Source organism: Xiphophorus hellerii, chromosome 1 (genome assembly GCF_003331165.1).
Source record: "Xiphophorus hellerii strain 12219 chromosome 1, Xiphophorus_hellerii-4.1, whole genome shotgun sequence".
NCBI lineage: Eukaryota > Metazoa > Chordata > Actinopteri > Cyprinodontiformes > Poeciliidae > Xiphophorus > Xiphophorus hellerii.
In genome coordinates, this window is record NC_045672.1 from 26,448,449 (window position 1) to 26,466,955 (window position 18,507).

The 18,507-nt window shown below is 36.0% G+C and overlaps 2 protein-coding genes across 2 annotated transcripts; both read left to right on the top strand.

The window, feature by feature from the left end:
- The first annotated feature begins 347 nt into the window (after positions 1–347).
- ocstamp (osteoclast stimulatory transmembrane protein) lies at positions 348–5,484 on the top strand. Its single transcript, XM_032554166.1, has 3 exons — positions 348–708; positions 2,516–3,512; positions 4,017–5,484. The coding sequence occupies exons 1-3, from the start codon at positions 563–565 to the stop codon at positions 4,359–4,361; spliced, it is 1,488 nt and encodes a 495-aa protein (XP_032410057.1). The 5' UTR covers positions 348–562; the 3' UTR covers positions 4,362–5,484.
- A 3,387-nt stretch (positions 5,485–8,871) lies between these two features.
- Positions 8,872–14,004, top strand: LOC116719286 (thyrotropin-releasing hormone receptor-like). Its single transcript, XM_032561788.1, has 3 exons — positions 8,872–8,952; positions 10,946–11,766; positions 12,410–14,004. The coding sequence occupies exons 2-3, from the start codon at positions 10,990–10,992 to the stop codon at positions 12,797–12,799; spliced, it is 1,167 nt and encodes a 388-aa protein (XP_032417679.1). The 5' UTR covers positions 8,872–8,952; positions 10,946–10,989; the 3' UTR covers positions 12,800–14,004.
- Positions 14,005–18,507: the final 4,503 nt, after the last annotated feature.

Genomic DNA, 18,507 nt, shown 5'->3' on the forward strand with positions numbered 1-18,507 from the left:
ATCTTCCATTTAGGGTTATATGATTAAGTGAAGGCTAGAAATACATTGTAAAACATTTTCCTTCCATCTCAGGATAGAAAATCAAGCCGCTAAGTATTCTGGGAAATAGTTCCCACTCCTGTCTTTTTCTTCTTTCAGTTTTTTTAAGTGCTAACCTAAAAACTCTAGTAGGAGGTTTGACAAAATGAATAAAAAGTTAACGCAACTTGCTATTGTAAGTTTATCCTTCACAAACTCACACATTTGGGTTCGAAATGTAAAACTCTCTAAATTTATTTGACTTAAAGAATAGAAGATAATAGACACAACTAAATGCTGCTCAAATGTTTTACAGGGTAACTGGTCATTATGCATGTCTTTGCATTTGTCCCAACCTCATTTCTGGTTTGTGGATCAGTTTGATTTAAAATGACCTTTAAGAAGTTAAAAGTAATCAAACTCATGGTCAGTTTTTGGCGTCATCACATGTTTAAATCATCATAAAACTTGTGTCACAACCCGTGTTTGTCACCGCCGGTCTTTAATTCACAGAAAATGCTCATTTGTTTCCTCCTGAGAAATCATGCGACCTACAAACACCAACATGACGCTGACTGTTCAGCTCAGTTCCCCTTTTTTAACCTTCGAGGTTCAGCAACGCTTCCCAAAGCGGCATTATCCTGTTCTGTTTGAAAGGTCGATCATGGAGCATGCTGCTTTACCTCTCAGGTAAGAAATGTCAGCCACTCTGCACTGAAAAAAGAGAATAGAGCTCAAAATTTTATAAAATGAATTAATTTATTACATGTAATTGAATTAAGTAGGTCAAACTTAATTTATTTATCTTTGTTTATCATGACAGCGTAATAAACCTAATGTATTTATTTTTGGGTTTTAAGTTGGATTACCTGTTTTCTTTTTTCAGTGTGAGTGATAAGTACATTTGTTTGATTTAAAAATATATATATATTTTTACTTCCTTGGGTAATTCTCAAAATGATCTAAAATAATATTGAGTAAAAATCAAATTAGGAAAAAATATTTCTTGGTGACCTGTGGTGTGCTTTTATTTTTTACCATTACTGTCAATAATTACTTTAAAAAATTACCTGTATGGCATACTAAATTTGAACTACATTACTATTATTCTACTCAATAGAGATATTTATAGCTTTGCATTAAACCAGAGCTTCTTTATGTATTAACAGGTCATTTGACTCAGTAAAAAAATCTAGTTTACAGCACATCTTTGTAATTGTTTTATGCCTCATTTATTAGTTTAGGCTATACCGATGGTGACTAACTAAAATAAAGGAGAGGATCCAAATTCAGAGCTTTTTTTTAAGGTAGGAAGATGATAAACCAAACCTGATTAGTTTATAATGACTTGAAAGAACAAAATAATGCTCCTCTACAAAGTACACATCCAGACAACAGCTTTTTTATATGCAGATATTTTTTTATATTTGCATATAAAAGATATGCAAATATTTACTACAGATATTTCACAGAAAAAAAAATCCACAAATGCTCTTTTTTTATATATATATATACTAGGCAGCCCATTGCATTGTGATTTTGAGAAAACGTCAAATTTTCTTGTTCATAATTTGAGTTTCAAGCTATTTGTCTGTTAATTTATAGAATTAAAACAGGAACGTTTCAATTTCTGAGTAAAGATGTAACAGTTTATCTGTCTCATTCCCACAAGGAAGAAGGATAACAGGTTTTTCTTTAATTTAATTAATATGGGGTTCCAGAAGTTAACCGTTCTTATAACGCAACACAACAGCCTGAGAAAACTGCTGTCCAGCCTACAGGTTTATGGGCTGTTCAAAACATGTTCATTTCCTTTCGAGCCGTTTTAGGGCTACTGTCACTTTAAATCCAAACGAGCTGCTGCTGGCCATGCCTCCCAACTCAACGTTTACACTCACACATGAAAATGTCTCAAAGCAGATGCCCATTTCCACACCTGTACATCCTATAATGCAGCTTCTGAATGGTAAGCCAACAACAAAACACCTGTCTTCTCAGCGCAGCCATTGTTCAGCGCATACAGCAGTAAAAACAGGTGACCAAACGTCCTGGTTGCTAGGTAGCGGGCTGGGATTTGCTGGGGTTGCTAGGTAACGGGAGTTAACAATCAGGAGGTTTTTGAAACGGCTCACCAAAATAATAGTGAGCTGTTTTTATTTATTTATTTTTTAAGTGCGTGGGCTATTTTTAGAAGCAGTTGAGATTCAAATTGAAGTACAAAAACGTGAAAAATGCGAATTTAACATATTAGGTCCCCTCTAAAATATCTACGAAGATGGTGGTATTTCAAAAACCTTGTACTTCCTGAGGTGTTATTTATCGTAAAAATGGCAAGAAACCACTGTTGTTGACTGTAAAAATGATTATAATAAATGCATAATGCAGAAAAGTTGACATAAAGTGAATATTAGCTATTCTTGGGGGTCTGTATGGAAGTTGGAGCCCCTTGTATCAAATCTGAGCACCAGTTTAAATAGGCTTTCTTTCTTATTCACAGGAACAAATCAGGACCTCGCATACAGGCTCTGAAGTCTCTGCTGGTTTACCTCTGGGATGTTTACTCCAAACCTGCTCCGTCAGGCAGAGAAATCCTTTCTCTGCTGTCTATCTGCTCCACCTTCGCCGTCTTTACCGGTGGACTGCTGCACCACTGGCTGTCACAGACTCTAAAATACGACCATGTTGCTTCGGTCCAGACCACCTGCTTCTACAGCGTAACCATGCTGCTGGTCTCCTTCCTGTTCCACCCCCTCCGCTGCGTTCTCACCATGATCCTGCCCACTGTGTGCACCAAACAGGGACGCAAACTCCTCATCTCGGCCTCCATCATGATTCTGGTGCTGAATGTCATCCCTAACATCACGGTCAACGTAAGAGCGGTCGCGGGGATCCTGAAGTGCACGGCTGAGGGCTTCACAAGGACCCTGCTGAACTCGTCTGAACCCTTCAACGAAGCAAAGCGAGACCTGGTTGAGGAAGCCATCAGAGTACAGAGGGAGGACTTGAGCATCGTCACCAAGTTAAGGAAGTTGGACCATTTCACACATGTTGACGTGTCAGAAGTCAGAAGCACGTTTTCTAAAGTGATTGATCAGATAGAGGTCAACTTCTCACATGCAAAGAACCTGCTGATAGAATACAAGCTGCTGTCAAACCGGATCCTCGCAGCTGTTTTTGTTGCATTACTGATTATTGAATCTGCACGATATTTAAAATCCTACCTGACCTCTGTTCAGTTTGATAACCGCTTCATCTCTGCGTCTTCTGAAGGGGATGAACAGCGGCCTAAAGATAAAATCAGGGTCGCAGTTTGCAAAATAACAAGTCAGGAATGTACCTCTTCCTTCATATCTCTGGTCATTGTGACGTTATACTTTATTGCAATAACTCTAATTGTAGTTTTAGATCACATTGTGTATCACATAATCCAGATTATCGTGCCCTGGGTGATGGATTTCCCACCAACAACTGCTGCTATAACTGTCAGTTATAAGGTAAACTTTTTCTTTTCAGCTCTACATATTTCCCCAGTTCATAATATCCTTATTTGGCAAAATTCACATTTTTTATTGCTTTATGAACTTCCATTTTCAGAATTAACTATCTCTAAAAACAGCCAAAGGACTTAATAAAAACTACCCATCTGTTTTTTGACAAGAGGTTTTTTGGTGTCAGGAAAATGTGCTGTGCCGTTACCTAGCAACGGAAAAGACAAGTGTTTTGTTGTTGACTTATCAGTCAGAACTAATTGCTGGATTTTTGTTGGTCGTGCAGGAGGCTCTACTTTTGCTTTTCAAATATGTACGGTTATGTAATTGCGCATCTGTTTGAAGGCACTTTGACGTGCGAGTGTAAACGTTGACTTAGGTGGAGTTCAAAATGCAGAACTGACCAGACTACAATCTCATTACTGAAAAATGATTTTGTGCAAAAAATGTAATGAACATGTTTTTTATAGCCTATTTTCCTCATATTTAATGCTCTTCTTTTTACTGCAGGTTAACTGGTTTCCTCCTGCCCTCTGCATTATCCCTCAGTCATGTGTCCCACAGGAGCTGCTAAACTTCCACAAGGACTACAAGTGGACCTTCGACCCCGAACCGTCTCTCTGTGATGTGACAACGTCAGCTCCGAAGCTGGGCGTCGCTCTCCTGCTGGGATGTCTGTGGCTCATGAGCTACCTCATGGTGTTTCTCGAAGTTTACGCCAGGCGGCTTCGCAGAAAAATCTGCGTCTCGTTTTTTAGAGAGCAGGAAGAAAGAAGGAGAGTGTATTTGACAAAGAAATTAGAGGAAAAACAGAAGACGAGGAAGGAAAGGAAAGCTAAAGCTATTAATGTTTGAATTTATTTTTAGAAGGTTTTGTTGGCTCCAGTGGCCTCCATCTGAAAGTAGTTAGACAGGAAAGAGGGTAACGACACATGTGGCAAATGTCACCAGGCTGGGAATCGAACCCACGACCACCGCCACGAGGACCTCGGCCTCAAAACATGGTTCGCACTCCGTCCCTGCTAATTCAAAATAATGTTTGAATTAGAAACATTATTTCTAATTCAAACATTAGAAATAATGTTTGAATTTCTAAGTGAAATCTATCTAATTATGATATATTTCTATTTTAGACCAACATAATTGTGTTTTTTTATGTCTATTTTATTTTTTGTTTAACTTATAAGATGGAAGAAAGTAACATTATTTAACCCCAAATACAAATTAGGTTTAATAGAAAAATTTACAAACTAGCATCTGCTTGGAACAATACATTAAACAAGGAACAATTTAAATAGCTCAACACAACTCTTATTAGCTTCTCAAAATTTACCACAAAATTTCTGTTTTAATGACCACTGTGACTTAAAAGTTATTTTGTTTCCTTATAACAAGCATCTGTACTTAGTCATATTTTCACTGTTATTCATTCATTTATGAATATCACAGTTTCAAACAAAACATTTAAGTAGGAAGGTAAATATTCAGTCGACCTATTAAGTATTTAAATTTAGATAGCAAGCTAAATATCTAGCTTTAAAGCAGCTCAGAGCTAACTAAATATTTACCTAGCTCAGGGCTAATTTTTTTGTTTGGGGCTAAATATTGAGTTAGCAAACTTTAAGCTAGATCAGAGCTAAATATTGATGTTATACATTCAATATTGAGCTGCTTCATGTTCACTCAACCTAAATATGTAACTCTAAACTCAATATTTAGTTTGTAAACTAAATTAGGGTATTTATTTTTTCACCCTCCAGATGTGCAGTTCTTGGAAAAGCATTGATGGTCAGAAGCAAATTAATGTTTAGCTTGTCCAGTAGTGAAACTGAAACTCCAGTGGCTCCTGTTTACAAGTTTTGGTTTTTAAGTTCACAGTGTTTGGTGAAGAAATTTCTTACTTTAGCCATATTTCTAAAATGCAATGAAGTATTTGATGTGTTTTAACTAAAGCATTAAAAAAAATTTTTAACTTTTACTTTGAATTGCATCTTGACTGACAGCGTAAAAACAATTAATGAATTGCTGTAGCTAAGGAAGTTGATGTTGTGCTTCACTTCTTTTTTTATTTTTTATTTGTCATATTGGGGTATAAATGCAGGGAAATGTGAGGCGGTGGTTTTATGTTTTTGGACGTATTGGAGTTGTATTCTAAACAAAAATAAAAATGTATTTGACAAAATAAAACAATAAATTTGTCTGTCAGACAAAACTAAAAATATGTCAATATCAGTCGAGTGGATGAGCCACTCAGTTGACTTTTAATGATGAAACTTGTTTTGCTGACATTTGGTTGTGAAGGCCTCATGGCTGTTTGTCACCTCAACTCATGATGTGCTTTTGCGGAATGTGAACCGATGATCGAACATCCTGTTTGTGAGACACTGAACCAACACCTTTGTTTCTGCAAGCACGTCTCCATGCGGTGTCCTCCAGTCTGAGCCTACTTGTGGTTTTATTCAGGCGTAAAGCCGTATTTGCTAGATTTACAAGCACCCTGTCATACAGGAAACAACTCCAGCAGCAGCTGCATCTACCCCCCAAAACTGTTTCACACCTCGCCATCTTTCTCTGTTGGTGTTTAAATTTGTGGTTATGTGTTATGTCAGTATGGCTTCAATATGTTTTTGACCTTTCAGAACCACTAGGTGGCACTGTGGTACTTCAGGGGAAAAAAAATCTAATTTCAGGAAATGAAAAACAACAGATTAGATCTCGTAATTTCTGGATTTTTATATTGGCCTAGATAGATGAAATGGATTAAATCAACCAGTTTCATGCGTGTAACAAATAATTCACCAGGCTATTCAAAAATAGATAATACATTTTAAAATTTCTCAAGGAGTTCTTTGCATATCAAAGGCTTCCCATGAGGCTGGAGGGTTTTATTTTAAGACGTGTCCCAGAATATTAATAGAAAACGTCTTTATAATCTATTTTTGTTCCTGACACTGTGTCCACTTCATGATTCTCTTAAAATGCAATCGCCTGTGCAAAAATAATCATCCTTTTCAAATTTCTATTGGTTAGAGTCAACTCTACAATTAAAAAAACAAAACTATATAGATGTATTCATTAATCTAAATGACCTGATTTTGTTGTGGTATAATAGTATTTGATTATCTGTAATTTTACAAATTCATTTTGGTATATTTAGCATGTACTGAATTAGAACCAGCAAAAATAGAGTTATGAGAAACTAAAGAAACTACAACTCAAGCATGTCTTTTTCTGAATACCAAACGTGATGTACAGCAGACATGAACAGAGATGATCGAATAATTATGTTTTGATGTTTTCTTCTCTAAAGGTGTTCCAGGTAGCCTGCAGAATGAACATCTTTTATTTGAAAATGGAGAAACTTCCATTAGTATTCAAAATGATGGTCCTGTGCACAGAAACAGGGTTTAAGACCTTTTTCTTTCAGGCCGGATTCTGAAAACAGTCACTTTGAAGCATTAGACACTCAGGATGAATCACTCTTTCAGACTGCTTAAAGATGTAAACATCATCATGACTTCTTTTTAGCGTGTTTTCAGCTATGAAAACAACAAATAGGTTTCTCTGCAGCCTTCAGATCTGTCAGCAAGTAGACCAATGTTTGAGACTGGATGTTGAATGTGTAGCATCTCGACAAAGAACATTGTTACAAAAGTCCTGCAGTTCATTTTAATTCAGCTTTATGAATCTTTATTAACCTAAAATGTGTTGTCATGTTTGTTTTAGGGAGGGTTTTGCTTCTCCACCCTTCCAAGCACGCTATACTTGTTTAGTCTTTTCTTATCATCCTGTCATGAACTCTGATATTTATAGATGTTTCTGAGGGCTGCAGATTCTGAGATGCACCTCTTGGGTTTTTGCAATTTTTGTGAACAAAAAATAATGTGACTTGGTGTTTGAATTTACTGGGATATCCACTTCCTGGAAGATTAGCAACCAGATGTTTTCCACTTGTAACCAGTGGTTCTCTATGAACCAGTGGCGGTCATCTAGCCTCAAAAACCCTTCCCAAGCTGAAGAGCCGCAACAATTTATTTTCTAATAGGATATGTTAAAATATCATAAATGTAATAAATGAGGACAAAAGTAGAGTCCTCGTTTATGGATAGTGGAAAAAGGCGGACAGGTAAACACCTTTAATAAAGGTCTATAAATACACAAAAAGAGGCCGCATGAAAAAGAAAAACTCCAAATTTAAACAATAAAATCCAACTGTTGTTGAGTCTGAGAGATAAAAAGGCTGCTAGAAAATGGAGAAGCCCAAATAAACACCAGGGAAATTAATAAATGAGAGGAAAAAAAGAAAGTGATACTCATTGTATTAAGTAACTAGAAATACAATACAAATCTTACCAAGTATTTTTGGTCAAGTTTCTAGTCCAAATATCTTAGTGAACTTTAAATAAAACAAAACTAGCTCACAAGTAACATTTCAGTAAGAAATAAGAGCTTGTTTAATGCCAATAAAACCTTCATATTAATAAAAAAGTATTAGTTCCACTGGTAGATTATTTCACTTCTAACAATTGGAAAAATGTCTTGCGACGTGACATAATCTGCCAATGGAACTAAAATCACTGCTAAGGAATTTTTTTACTTAAAACAAGCACCTATATCTTGCTGAAAAGTTACTTGTAAGTTAGTTCTGTATTAATTTCAGTGTAATAAGATATTTATTCTAGAAGCTAGACCAAAAACACTTGGTAAGATTTTGTGTTTTCGCAAGAAAAAAAAAAAGTAGCAATTGTATTTTAGGGTCTGGAAAATGAAACATTTCCAAAACCTTCTGAAAATAAGGACACAAATAAGCAAAGCATAGGCCGTTACCTAGTAACTCGAGCAAAGTCCAGGCCGTTACCTAGCAACCCAGTAAACGTTGAGTTTTGGGGGCGTGGCCAGCAGCAGTTTATTTGAATTTAAAGCGACAGAAATCCTAACACGTCTCATTCTGCAAGAAACTCAGAACAGACTAAAATCTCATTGTCTAAAAATTATTATGAGCAAAAAATGTAAAAAAAAAACAAAAACGTTTTATTTTTGCATATCCTAACCTGTGTGTGGTCACCTTTAAGTTAGCCTCTTCAGACTATGGAGTGTCAGCTAATTTATGTCTGCAAGGGCATACATAAATTAATATAACATTACACAACAGCAACAAGCTTGATAAAATTATCTTTAATTAGTTTTGTTTAAATTCATAAACCAACGTTTGTAGTGGTAAAACTTGTGGCTGCCGCCCCTGTTCTGCCAGCACTAACATGGCACAATTGATTTTTAGAACAAGGACTGAACCAGTGAGGATGTAATGATGAGTGGATGAGAGAGGGAGGGAGAAGTGGAGAGAGGAGAGAGAGATGAGGACGAGTAGAAGCATCAGTGGAGGAGGACAGAGCGGACCTGAACGCTGCCACCGTCTCTGAACGAACGCTGCTTCGTCCAACTCATGGTGAGCTGGGTGTTACTAACTACTCTGATTAGCTTGGTCATGTGTTTATCTTCATATTATATTTAAAATGATAATTTTTTTTAATGCTAGTTTTAGGTAATGACATAAGTTCTCTGGATTTAATACAGGTTTTGTGTTTTATTGTTTTTCTTCACCTGAATTTTGCATGTATTTGGTATAATTAACACCTTTTAGTGGTAATTTGAGTTTAGATTTCCATCGACAAAGAAATGTAAGCTACAGAAAAAGTAATTAAGCTTGATCTCAATGCAGATGTTAGTGACATTTCACCATAAATATAATCTGAAAACACTTGCAAATAGAACAGAATAGAAGAAAACAGAACAGAACAGAACAGAATAATACAGAATAGACTTTATTGATTCCCAAGGGGAAAATTGTTTTAATAAAGTAAATAAGTGTGGTATTGTAAGTAATTAAATATGACTAAATATGAGATAAACAAATAAAGTAAAATAACAACAAGTATGCACATGAAAACGTGTTAATCTACAAATAAATCAAAAAATTAGTCCAGAGAAAATTTAGATTTAAAGACACTCAGGGTTGGGGATTGTATAGTCTGATAGCTAAAGGCAGGAATGATTTCCTATTTCAGATAAATCCAAATTACATCCAGATATTTACTGTATTTAGTTAAAATCCAACTCATTGCAGTTTAATCCAATCATATTGTCAGATTAAGGATCCAGCGGATGATTAATGCCAGTAACTTTGCATAGATCTCCTTCTCCCTCATTGTTTTGTGGTGTTAAACACATCGGGGTCCCATTCAGTGTCCTGCTTCACTCGCCTCCCCATTTCTGCTCAGTTTTAATGCAATAGAGACACATAAGGCTTTGGGGAGGATCTGCTGTCAACAAGCAGTGGAGTCTCCATCACCCCGGCGACAAACACAATTTTAAAGCACTTCACAGTTACACACATTAATTCATTCATTCATTCACTCATTCATTCAGCATAACACTTTAACACATCTGACTACACCAGAAATGAGGATGATTGGGGGAAAACAGAAAAAATACTTTTCTGACTAGATGTTGTATTTTAGTTTGGTAACATAAACTAAAATACTGTCGTTTTTTTTTTTCCTGCACTGTAGAATTTTTTTTATATAACTTAGGGTGAAATACCAGAAGCTGTGGTTGCCAGAAATTTACCGTATAAATACACACGTATATGGTCAATTTTACTGCATGAAATTGATCAAACTGATAAATTGATTTTACACAGTAGAATTATCAGTTTTACCAAAATACAATCAGTTTATATCAGAAAATGATCGTATTTTATACAATAAAACCGATCATTTTATATAATAAAATTAGCATTTTATACAATAAAACAATCAATTTAATTGCATGAAATATACAATAAAATATTGTATATTATAGGTGATAAAATATACAAATTTAAATTTGTATATTTAGATTAATCATTTTGTCTGATAAAATGATCAATTCTACCATATGAAATTAATTTTACATGGTAAAATAATACATTTCTTCTGGCAACCAGAAGAAATGTATGAAATATTTATTTATTTACATATTTTAATGTATTCCTAATATTGTATAAAAACCGGCTGAAGTCGTGACATGAAAAATCTGCAGAATGTGCCAATATTTTGTCCAATTAATTGATTAATCATCAAAATATTCACGCACTAAAATAATTGCAGCCCTATAAGAAACTGTAATTTACTCTGATTTTATACATATAATATAAAAATAAGGCATTTTGGCCTAGTTACTTTATTTTGGCATTGTTACACACAGAGCTAAAATTAACCTTCATTAAAAACAATGTGTTTGAACATGTCAGCTTGTAAATTTCCAAGAAAATTCAAGAAATGTTAAGCGTGGTAATAAGTCTTGCTGTTTGTTTTTTCCTCTATTGATATAGTAGACAAGGCGTTTATATCATAATTCTAGTGCATCTCTAAGCCTTCCACTTGGTTTTCTGTGTTGAGGGTCCTCGCCTTTGAATTGTTCCTGCTGGACTGGAAAAACAAAGATGGAGAACAACACCACCGTTTTCCAGGATGTCGCTCGGCTTGTGAATCTGACTGCGATGCCTCTGAACTCTGTGGAAGAACAAGTCATAACCATATTGTTGACGACGCTCATTTGTGGCGTTGGGATCGCGGGGAACGTCATGGTCGTGCTCGTCGTCCTGCGCACCAAACACATGGTGACGCCAACGAACTGCTACCTGGTCAGCTTGGCCGTCGCTGATCTTATTGTGCTCCTGGCTGCAGGCCTGCCCAACATCTCAGATGTGGTGGCTTTCTGGATTTATGGCTACACAGGGTGCCTGTGCATAACGTACCTTCAGTATCTGGGCATCAACGTGTCCTCGTGCTCCATCACGGCGTTCACCATCGAACGCTACATCGCAATCTGTCACTCCATAAAGGCCCAGTTCTTATGCACGGTCTCCAGAGCCAAAAGAATCATAGCTGGAATCTGGATCTTCACTTCCCTCTACTGCACCATGTGGTTCTTCTTGGCAGACACTAAGGAAACCGTTTACACCAACGGGGTGGTTGTTACGTGCGCCTACCGAGTCTCCAGGAGCTTCTACATGCCCATCTACTTCCTGGACTTCACTCTTTTCTATGTGGTTCCTCTAACTGTAGCCAGTGTGCTGTACGGGCTCATCGCCAGGATTTTGTTCATGAGTCCTCTGCCGTCACATCTGAGCGACCGAGCAGGAGGAGGGTCGGTTCATCAGGGCCACTCCCACAGCACCAACAAGCCCAACAAGGGAGCGATTGCTGCAAGAAAGCAGGTACTAGAATTGTTTTATTCTAGTACCTTATTCTAGTTTTAGATAAAACTTTGTAACCAGTTAAAAAAATTCACATGTTGCATGTTTGGTCTCAACTGCATCTAAAAACAGCCCAAGCACTTTAAAAGGAAAAAAAAACACCCAGCAATTTTTAGGCAGTAAAGTTATTTTTTGTATCTGGAAGATTAGCGGTTTCAGAAACCTCCCAATTATAAAGTTATAATCTATGGGCACTGCGCTGCTACCTAGCAACCCCAGTGAAGCCCAGCCCATCACCTAGCAACCCAAGCAGAGCTCCAGCACCTTTGGTCCACAATGTAAAAGCCATTGTGGTTTACAATGGCTGCTGGAAAAGATGAGTGTTCTGTTGTTGACTTACCATCCAGAAATAACTTCCTGCATTCTTGTTTGTTGTGCAGAAGGCTCTACTATTGCTTTTCAAAGATGTACTGTAGTTTTTTTTTAGTTTTTTTTCCAGTCACCTGAATTTCCTCTTTGCGGGAGAATAAAAGCTGTTTCTTATCTAACAATTTAGCTTTGGGATTTAGTGAATCACCTTATAGAAAAGCTTGATCTTCCCAAACCTTTTACAAAGTAATGATAGCTGCGTAACTAAATGATTTCCGTAATTTCCCCTCAACAGATAACAAAGATGCTGGCCGTGGTGGTGATCCTCTTTGCGTTGCTGTGGATGCCTTACAGAACGCTGGTGGTGGTCAACTCCTTCATCGACCCTCCGTACCACGACACCTGGTTCCTCCTCTTCTGCCGGATGTGCATCTACACCAACAGCGCCATCAACCCCATCGTCTACAACCTCATGTCTCAGAAGTTCCGCGTCGCGTTTAAAAAGCTGTGCAGGTGCAGCTGCCACGGCAGGGAGGCCGAGTACAACGTGGCGATTTATTACAGCGTGATGAAGAGTTCTTCCCATGGGAGCAACGAACCGGTCACAGAGCAGGAGGAGCTCAGCGCTCAAACGTCCAGCAGGTTCAACGTGACGGAGGATGACGCCAGCGCGCTCAGTGCATGAAACGTTGTTCAGACTCCTTGTTTACGTTTAGGTTTCCGGTTATCTCTATGGGTAAAAAGATGTGTGGATACTCTTGATGAACTCTGTAGTGCTTATGTGTGGATTTGTGTGTTTTGCATTTCTCAGCAGTGTATTTATTTTAATATTCCGTTTTATACTGTAAATATGAAGCACGACAAGCTTCGGTGTTTGTAAGGTTGCACAGTATAAAATTAACAGCAATATTTAGGTTTATCAAATCTGTCTTAGAAAAAGAATTTAAATTTTTCAGTCATGTTATTCATATATTTATAAATATCAGAGAAGAGTTCCAGACTAAATCTTTAATTCACAAGCTAAATATTTAGTTTGCAAATTAAATATTTAGTTGGGACTCTAAGTATACATATATTTAAACTTCTGAACTAAATGTTTAAGTCTGAGCTTAATGTGGGGTTTTAGGAAATATGACACAGCCACTTTAGAGTTTTAATTGTTGACATAAAACTCCAATTGAATCATTTTGATCCCCTCTTTGGAGAATAAATCATTAAAAAAGCCCCAGACTTGTTAAATTTGCAGAGTCATGTTGCTGCTGGTGGTTTTCTTGCTAATTAACAGCTAAAGTATCATTTTATTCAACCCAACAGTTATTAAGTTACAGTTTTGTCACCCTTACTCAATGTTTTTTAAAAGAAATGTCAGCTATGTTAGTTTGTTTCAAATCAAGTCCCATTCACTATCACCAAATTATAATCCTCTGTAAGTGAGTTTAGGAATAATTTAAGAACTTTCAAGATTATAGCAACTCTTTATTAACAACATTATGATTGATAATGCCCACGGCTTCAGCTCTACAAAATGAATGCACAGCAAAATGGATGTGAAAGTGCTCTAATTGGCTTATTTTGATAAATGAGGCCACAACGAGAGTCTCAGTCTGAGGGGAATCGGATTTTGGCACAAGATGAGCTTATTAGTTAGCAGATCGAACATGTAGCCTGTTTCTAAGTTTTTAAGTTTACGTGTATGAGCTATTTCAATGTTTATCATTGGTTATGTGGTTTAGTTTCTCCAATTTATATATTTTCTCTGCTGGCTTTAAGCTCCCAGATTGTCTTGATTCCTAAAGGCATTTTTAAAAATGCATTTTCTGTTTATTTGATCATTTGGCCTGTGTTTGGCCTTACTTATTCCTTGTTTTGATTTAGATCAATCTTTGTTTTTGCCTTACTTTAAATCAGTCGGTTAGTAGTTGTTTCTCTGGTTAGATCATGTTTGTTTATTTCTTGTGTTTAGTTATCTTCATCCCTTTTAGTTTTATGTTCTGCCTGTTCCCCAGTTTTTCTCTCTCTCTTTCTCTCTCTCTCCCTCAATCTGCCTTCTGCTCTCTCCCCACAGCTGCACCCTGTTTTCTAACTAGCATTCATCCCATCGTCTAGCAATCAAATTAACTCCCCTACTGGATTCTCCTGTTTGTTCATGTTGCTCCTTCTTTAATGGTTTGTTGATCATCCTGTTTGCCTTCTCGCATTTTTGTAAATTTGCTTCTCAATTCTTACTTTAGATATACAATGCCCCAGAAAGTGTCTGCATCTGTGTCCAAATTCAACCAACATCAAATCTTGACGATTGTTTAGTTACATCTTCCATAGGCCTGAACAATTAATCCGATTAATTGCGATGAAATAATTGTCAACTAATTCAGTAATTGATTAATCATTAATTGGAGTATGCAGACTTCAAAAAATGGCCGACTGTTGAAATGAAGGAACATTCTTAGATAAGTAAATAAACCAAACATGTACAAAAAATTCATACATTTTACATTTAAGTTAAAATTATTGAATTATTAAAACATCTAAAACTCATCAAATGGTAGTTTTAATTTCACTTAGTTCAAATTCTGTAAAAAAATCTTGTATTAAACACATTTTACTCTCAGTTACTAAGTGTTTAATTGAAAACTGATCAGCAGATCAGCCCTACACTTTATTGATAATACGGTAAGTCAAGCAGAAAGACTTGAGCTTTTCATATGTTGTTGTTAGAAGTTGTTTTTTTTTTTTGCTGCAGACGCATCTTATTCTACAAATGGTCAAGAATAGCATAAGTTGTTGCATTTTCGGAAATAACATTTTCACTTGTCTACTTGCAACTTTGACATAACTGAACTTGGACTACAAAATCTCTGTGTGGAAAAAAATGACGGATTCATAAAACTGATTAGCTAGACGTTGTGATCTTGACAAGAAGATGTCATAGGCAAAAAAAAGAACTGAAAGAATAGAAGAATATAAAGATATAAGCAGCACAGGGAGAGAATAAATAAAAGAAATTAACTCCTAGACAGTCAAAGTATATATAAATATATAAAAAACATATTTAAAGACTAAAAAAGTGGATTTTGCATAATATGCCCCCTTTAATCCAATGCATGCTTTTAAACTCGTTATAGTTTTTAAATCAAATTTTACAGATAACATATATTTGCTGATATATTTAGAAAATGTGAGGCTGAAATAATAATAACTCTCTACCAGAGACAGGATGTCAGCAGAAAGTACTCCATAACTGGATCTCTTTTGAAAGCAGACGACACAATGAGTTGTTCCTGCGCCAGAATAAATCATTTATTCGCCGCATCTGTCAAGAGCTCTCGTCATTAACACAAATATTCAAAGAGCAACTAGAGTAGTTTGTTGCACAGCAGTAAAGAGGCTCGTCTTTGTTTTTTATCCCTTCATCCTGTGGCGTATAAACTGACCAGGTCTGAAGGAGCTTCAGATCTGGAAGGACAAAATGCAGATCAGATCTTATTACAACATAATAAGTTTCTGAGAAATCAGACACATTATTCCTGTAAAATATTGAAGCACTCACTTTGTTTTGTTGCTTGTTAGTCTGTCTTATTTTTGGGCATATCCGTTCGCTCATGAAGCTCCACGTTCCAAAACAAAGAACAACTAAATAAATAAATACCTGCTTTAGTGTACACAGAAAAATAAAATCAGAATTTTTTCCACCTTTAAAATTGCAGCTATCCCATTCAAAAGACTGGAAAACCAAAAAGTTGTAAAAATGTTCCAAAGATGTAAAAGAAAGAAAAGAAAAATGAAACCCTCATCGGGCCATAATAAGAAAATTTTTTTTAAAAAGTAAAATTATTTTACAAGAACAGACTTGAATAAGTGAATTAAGTCACCATTTTATGAGAACAAAGTGACAAAATTACAAGAATAAAGTTTAATTAGTATGAGAATAAAGTCATAATATTTCTAGAATAAAGTAATATTACAACAATAAAGTCATAATATTATGAGAACAAAGACATATTTCTAGAATAAAACTGTACAAGAATAAAGCTGAGATAATATGAGAATAAAGTCATAGCATTTAAAGAATAAAGTCATATTATCTCATAATGTCATGACTTTATTCTCTAAATAAAGCCATAAAATTATAACTTTATTAATGTAATACTACAATTTTATTGTTTTATTATTAAGACTTAATTCTCTCATACTCTCACAATTAATTTTTTTAAATTTTCTTAATGTGGCCCTTATACTCCATTGTTCTTCCTTAGAAATAATCTTCATGTCACATCTTGACTTGCTGATAATTGTCCAATTAAAAACATTTTTAGATATTAATGACGTCTCCTGTCCGCTGCCCTCCTCTGATAATCTCATAGCATATTTGTTAGCTTTCGTTTTATAATCTTGTAAAAAATTATAGACTTGTAAAAATGGCTTGTTTTCTGCTTCTGTAAACTTAAATTTCATCATCTGGAGGTTTCCAAAAGACACCTGAAGGATTGGGGTCAAATGTCAACTGGCTTTTGGCTTGTTTATAATTTAATCCAGTGGAAATGAACATGATGCTGCCACCACCGTGTTTCACTGTGTCGATTTGTGCCAAAAGTTCATTTGAAATTAAAGACTCAAAGTTTAGGTTTAGTTTAATCATAAAATAATTGATTCTGCCACCAAATTCAAAGATTTTATTGAATCTTTGGAAATAAATGCTTTTTTCTTGACACCCTATACATAATCCAGATATATTGTGAACAAAAGAGATGATGATGTTTTTGTCACGGCCAGTACTTTGCAGGAAAACTCTGCTTGTCCCTGAAGGCTGCAAATACTTTAAGTAAATGTGATGAGAGTCCATGTGGGAGAGCTGCTGGTTTTAGAGCTGAATCACATCAGATACACGTCACATTTTTACGTCACAAAACCTCCAGGTTTTATAGGGTTGAATAAACTTTAAAGATCCACTGCAAATATATACACTATAGGAAACCAATCTGAGTAGATGCTTGGTGTTCCTTCACACTAACAGCAAACATTTCAGTATGGATTAGTGGCTGTAGCAGATTTGTACTTTGAACTCAGTAAACCTGTGATGTGTAAAAACAGACTTTATGTCAGTTCTTACGCCCAGTTCTCACTGATAATCTTGGATGAGTTTTTTAAGGTTAATCTCCTTGTTTGCACATAAGCTATGTGCGCATTCTGCTGATTTTATGAAACATAACTGACTGAGCAGTTCTTAAAAAGTGGTGTGTTGTTTTTATTTTTTATATAAAACACATTTTACTTTGACGGATCTAACAGAAAATATTTTAACTTTGTCTTTCTTTATTTTCAGAAGGCACAGAATCAATATGACTTCACTATTACAAGCGTTGGAGACAATCTGGTGACAGACGGCTCATTTCATTTAGAAATGAGAAAGAGTCTGTTCTGATCAATAGTCCCCACTCAGCAATCACACGTGACTTTCTGTGAATTGATTAACTTTATCTTTTATTATTTCTGGAAGCAACAGAGCTTTTAGCAAACTAGAATGATCATTTGTTTAGATTTATATTGCAGTATGTAGTATGTTAAATCCTAAAAAGGCTCATTTTGCTGCTGTTCGACTGAAAAATTACAAATTTGAATTGCGCAGCAGCAGGAGGATGCGGCAAAATCAAGAGCAGCAGCTGCATGGCTAAGATGAAATGAAACAAACTGTCCACCTTCTCTTCCACAAAGCACTTGGTTTTTATTCAACTACTCAAATGTTAAAAGCATGCTTTCCTTTCATCTGCAAATTCAGAAGATGGAGAAGCATATTTGGTTGATGGAAGCATAAAAGGCTTGTTCTTTCTTTGGTACGTTTCTCACAAGTGGAGCCTAATTCAAGCAGGCAGCTCAAAACCTGAGCCAACCTTAGCGCCGCTCAGAGTCGCTGTAAATATTCAGTAGAGCAGCGTCTGTCATTATTAATGTCCACTTTCTGGATATTTTTCATGTGTTTAAAGTCTGCCGCAGATTTTTTTTAAATGCTCCGCTCTGGGATTGCTCATCTGCAGCCACAGTGGCTTATCACATGAATAATATGCTACTGTTAATGTATTTTACTGAGATTTTGTGCGATAGACGAACACAAAGACATGCGTTATTGTGAGAGAGTTCATGTTTTTCTCTCTCTGGGTCAGAAACTCTTTGCTTTACTTTCTATGTTTTGTTCCTCAGAGCTTTGCGGCTCTACAGAGTGATATTTTTGGCCCTTTCTTCTATCCAAAATAACTCAAGTTTAGTTTGAACATCAATTTTCAAGTCTTGCCGCTGGTTTTCAATTACATTAAGGACTGGACTTTGACTGGGCCATTAGAACCATTTAACCCTTTCATGCATCGAGGTCTCTGCAGTGGACACTAGTGCATCTTACAATAC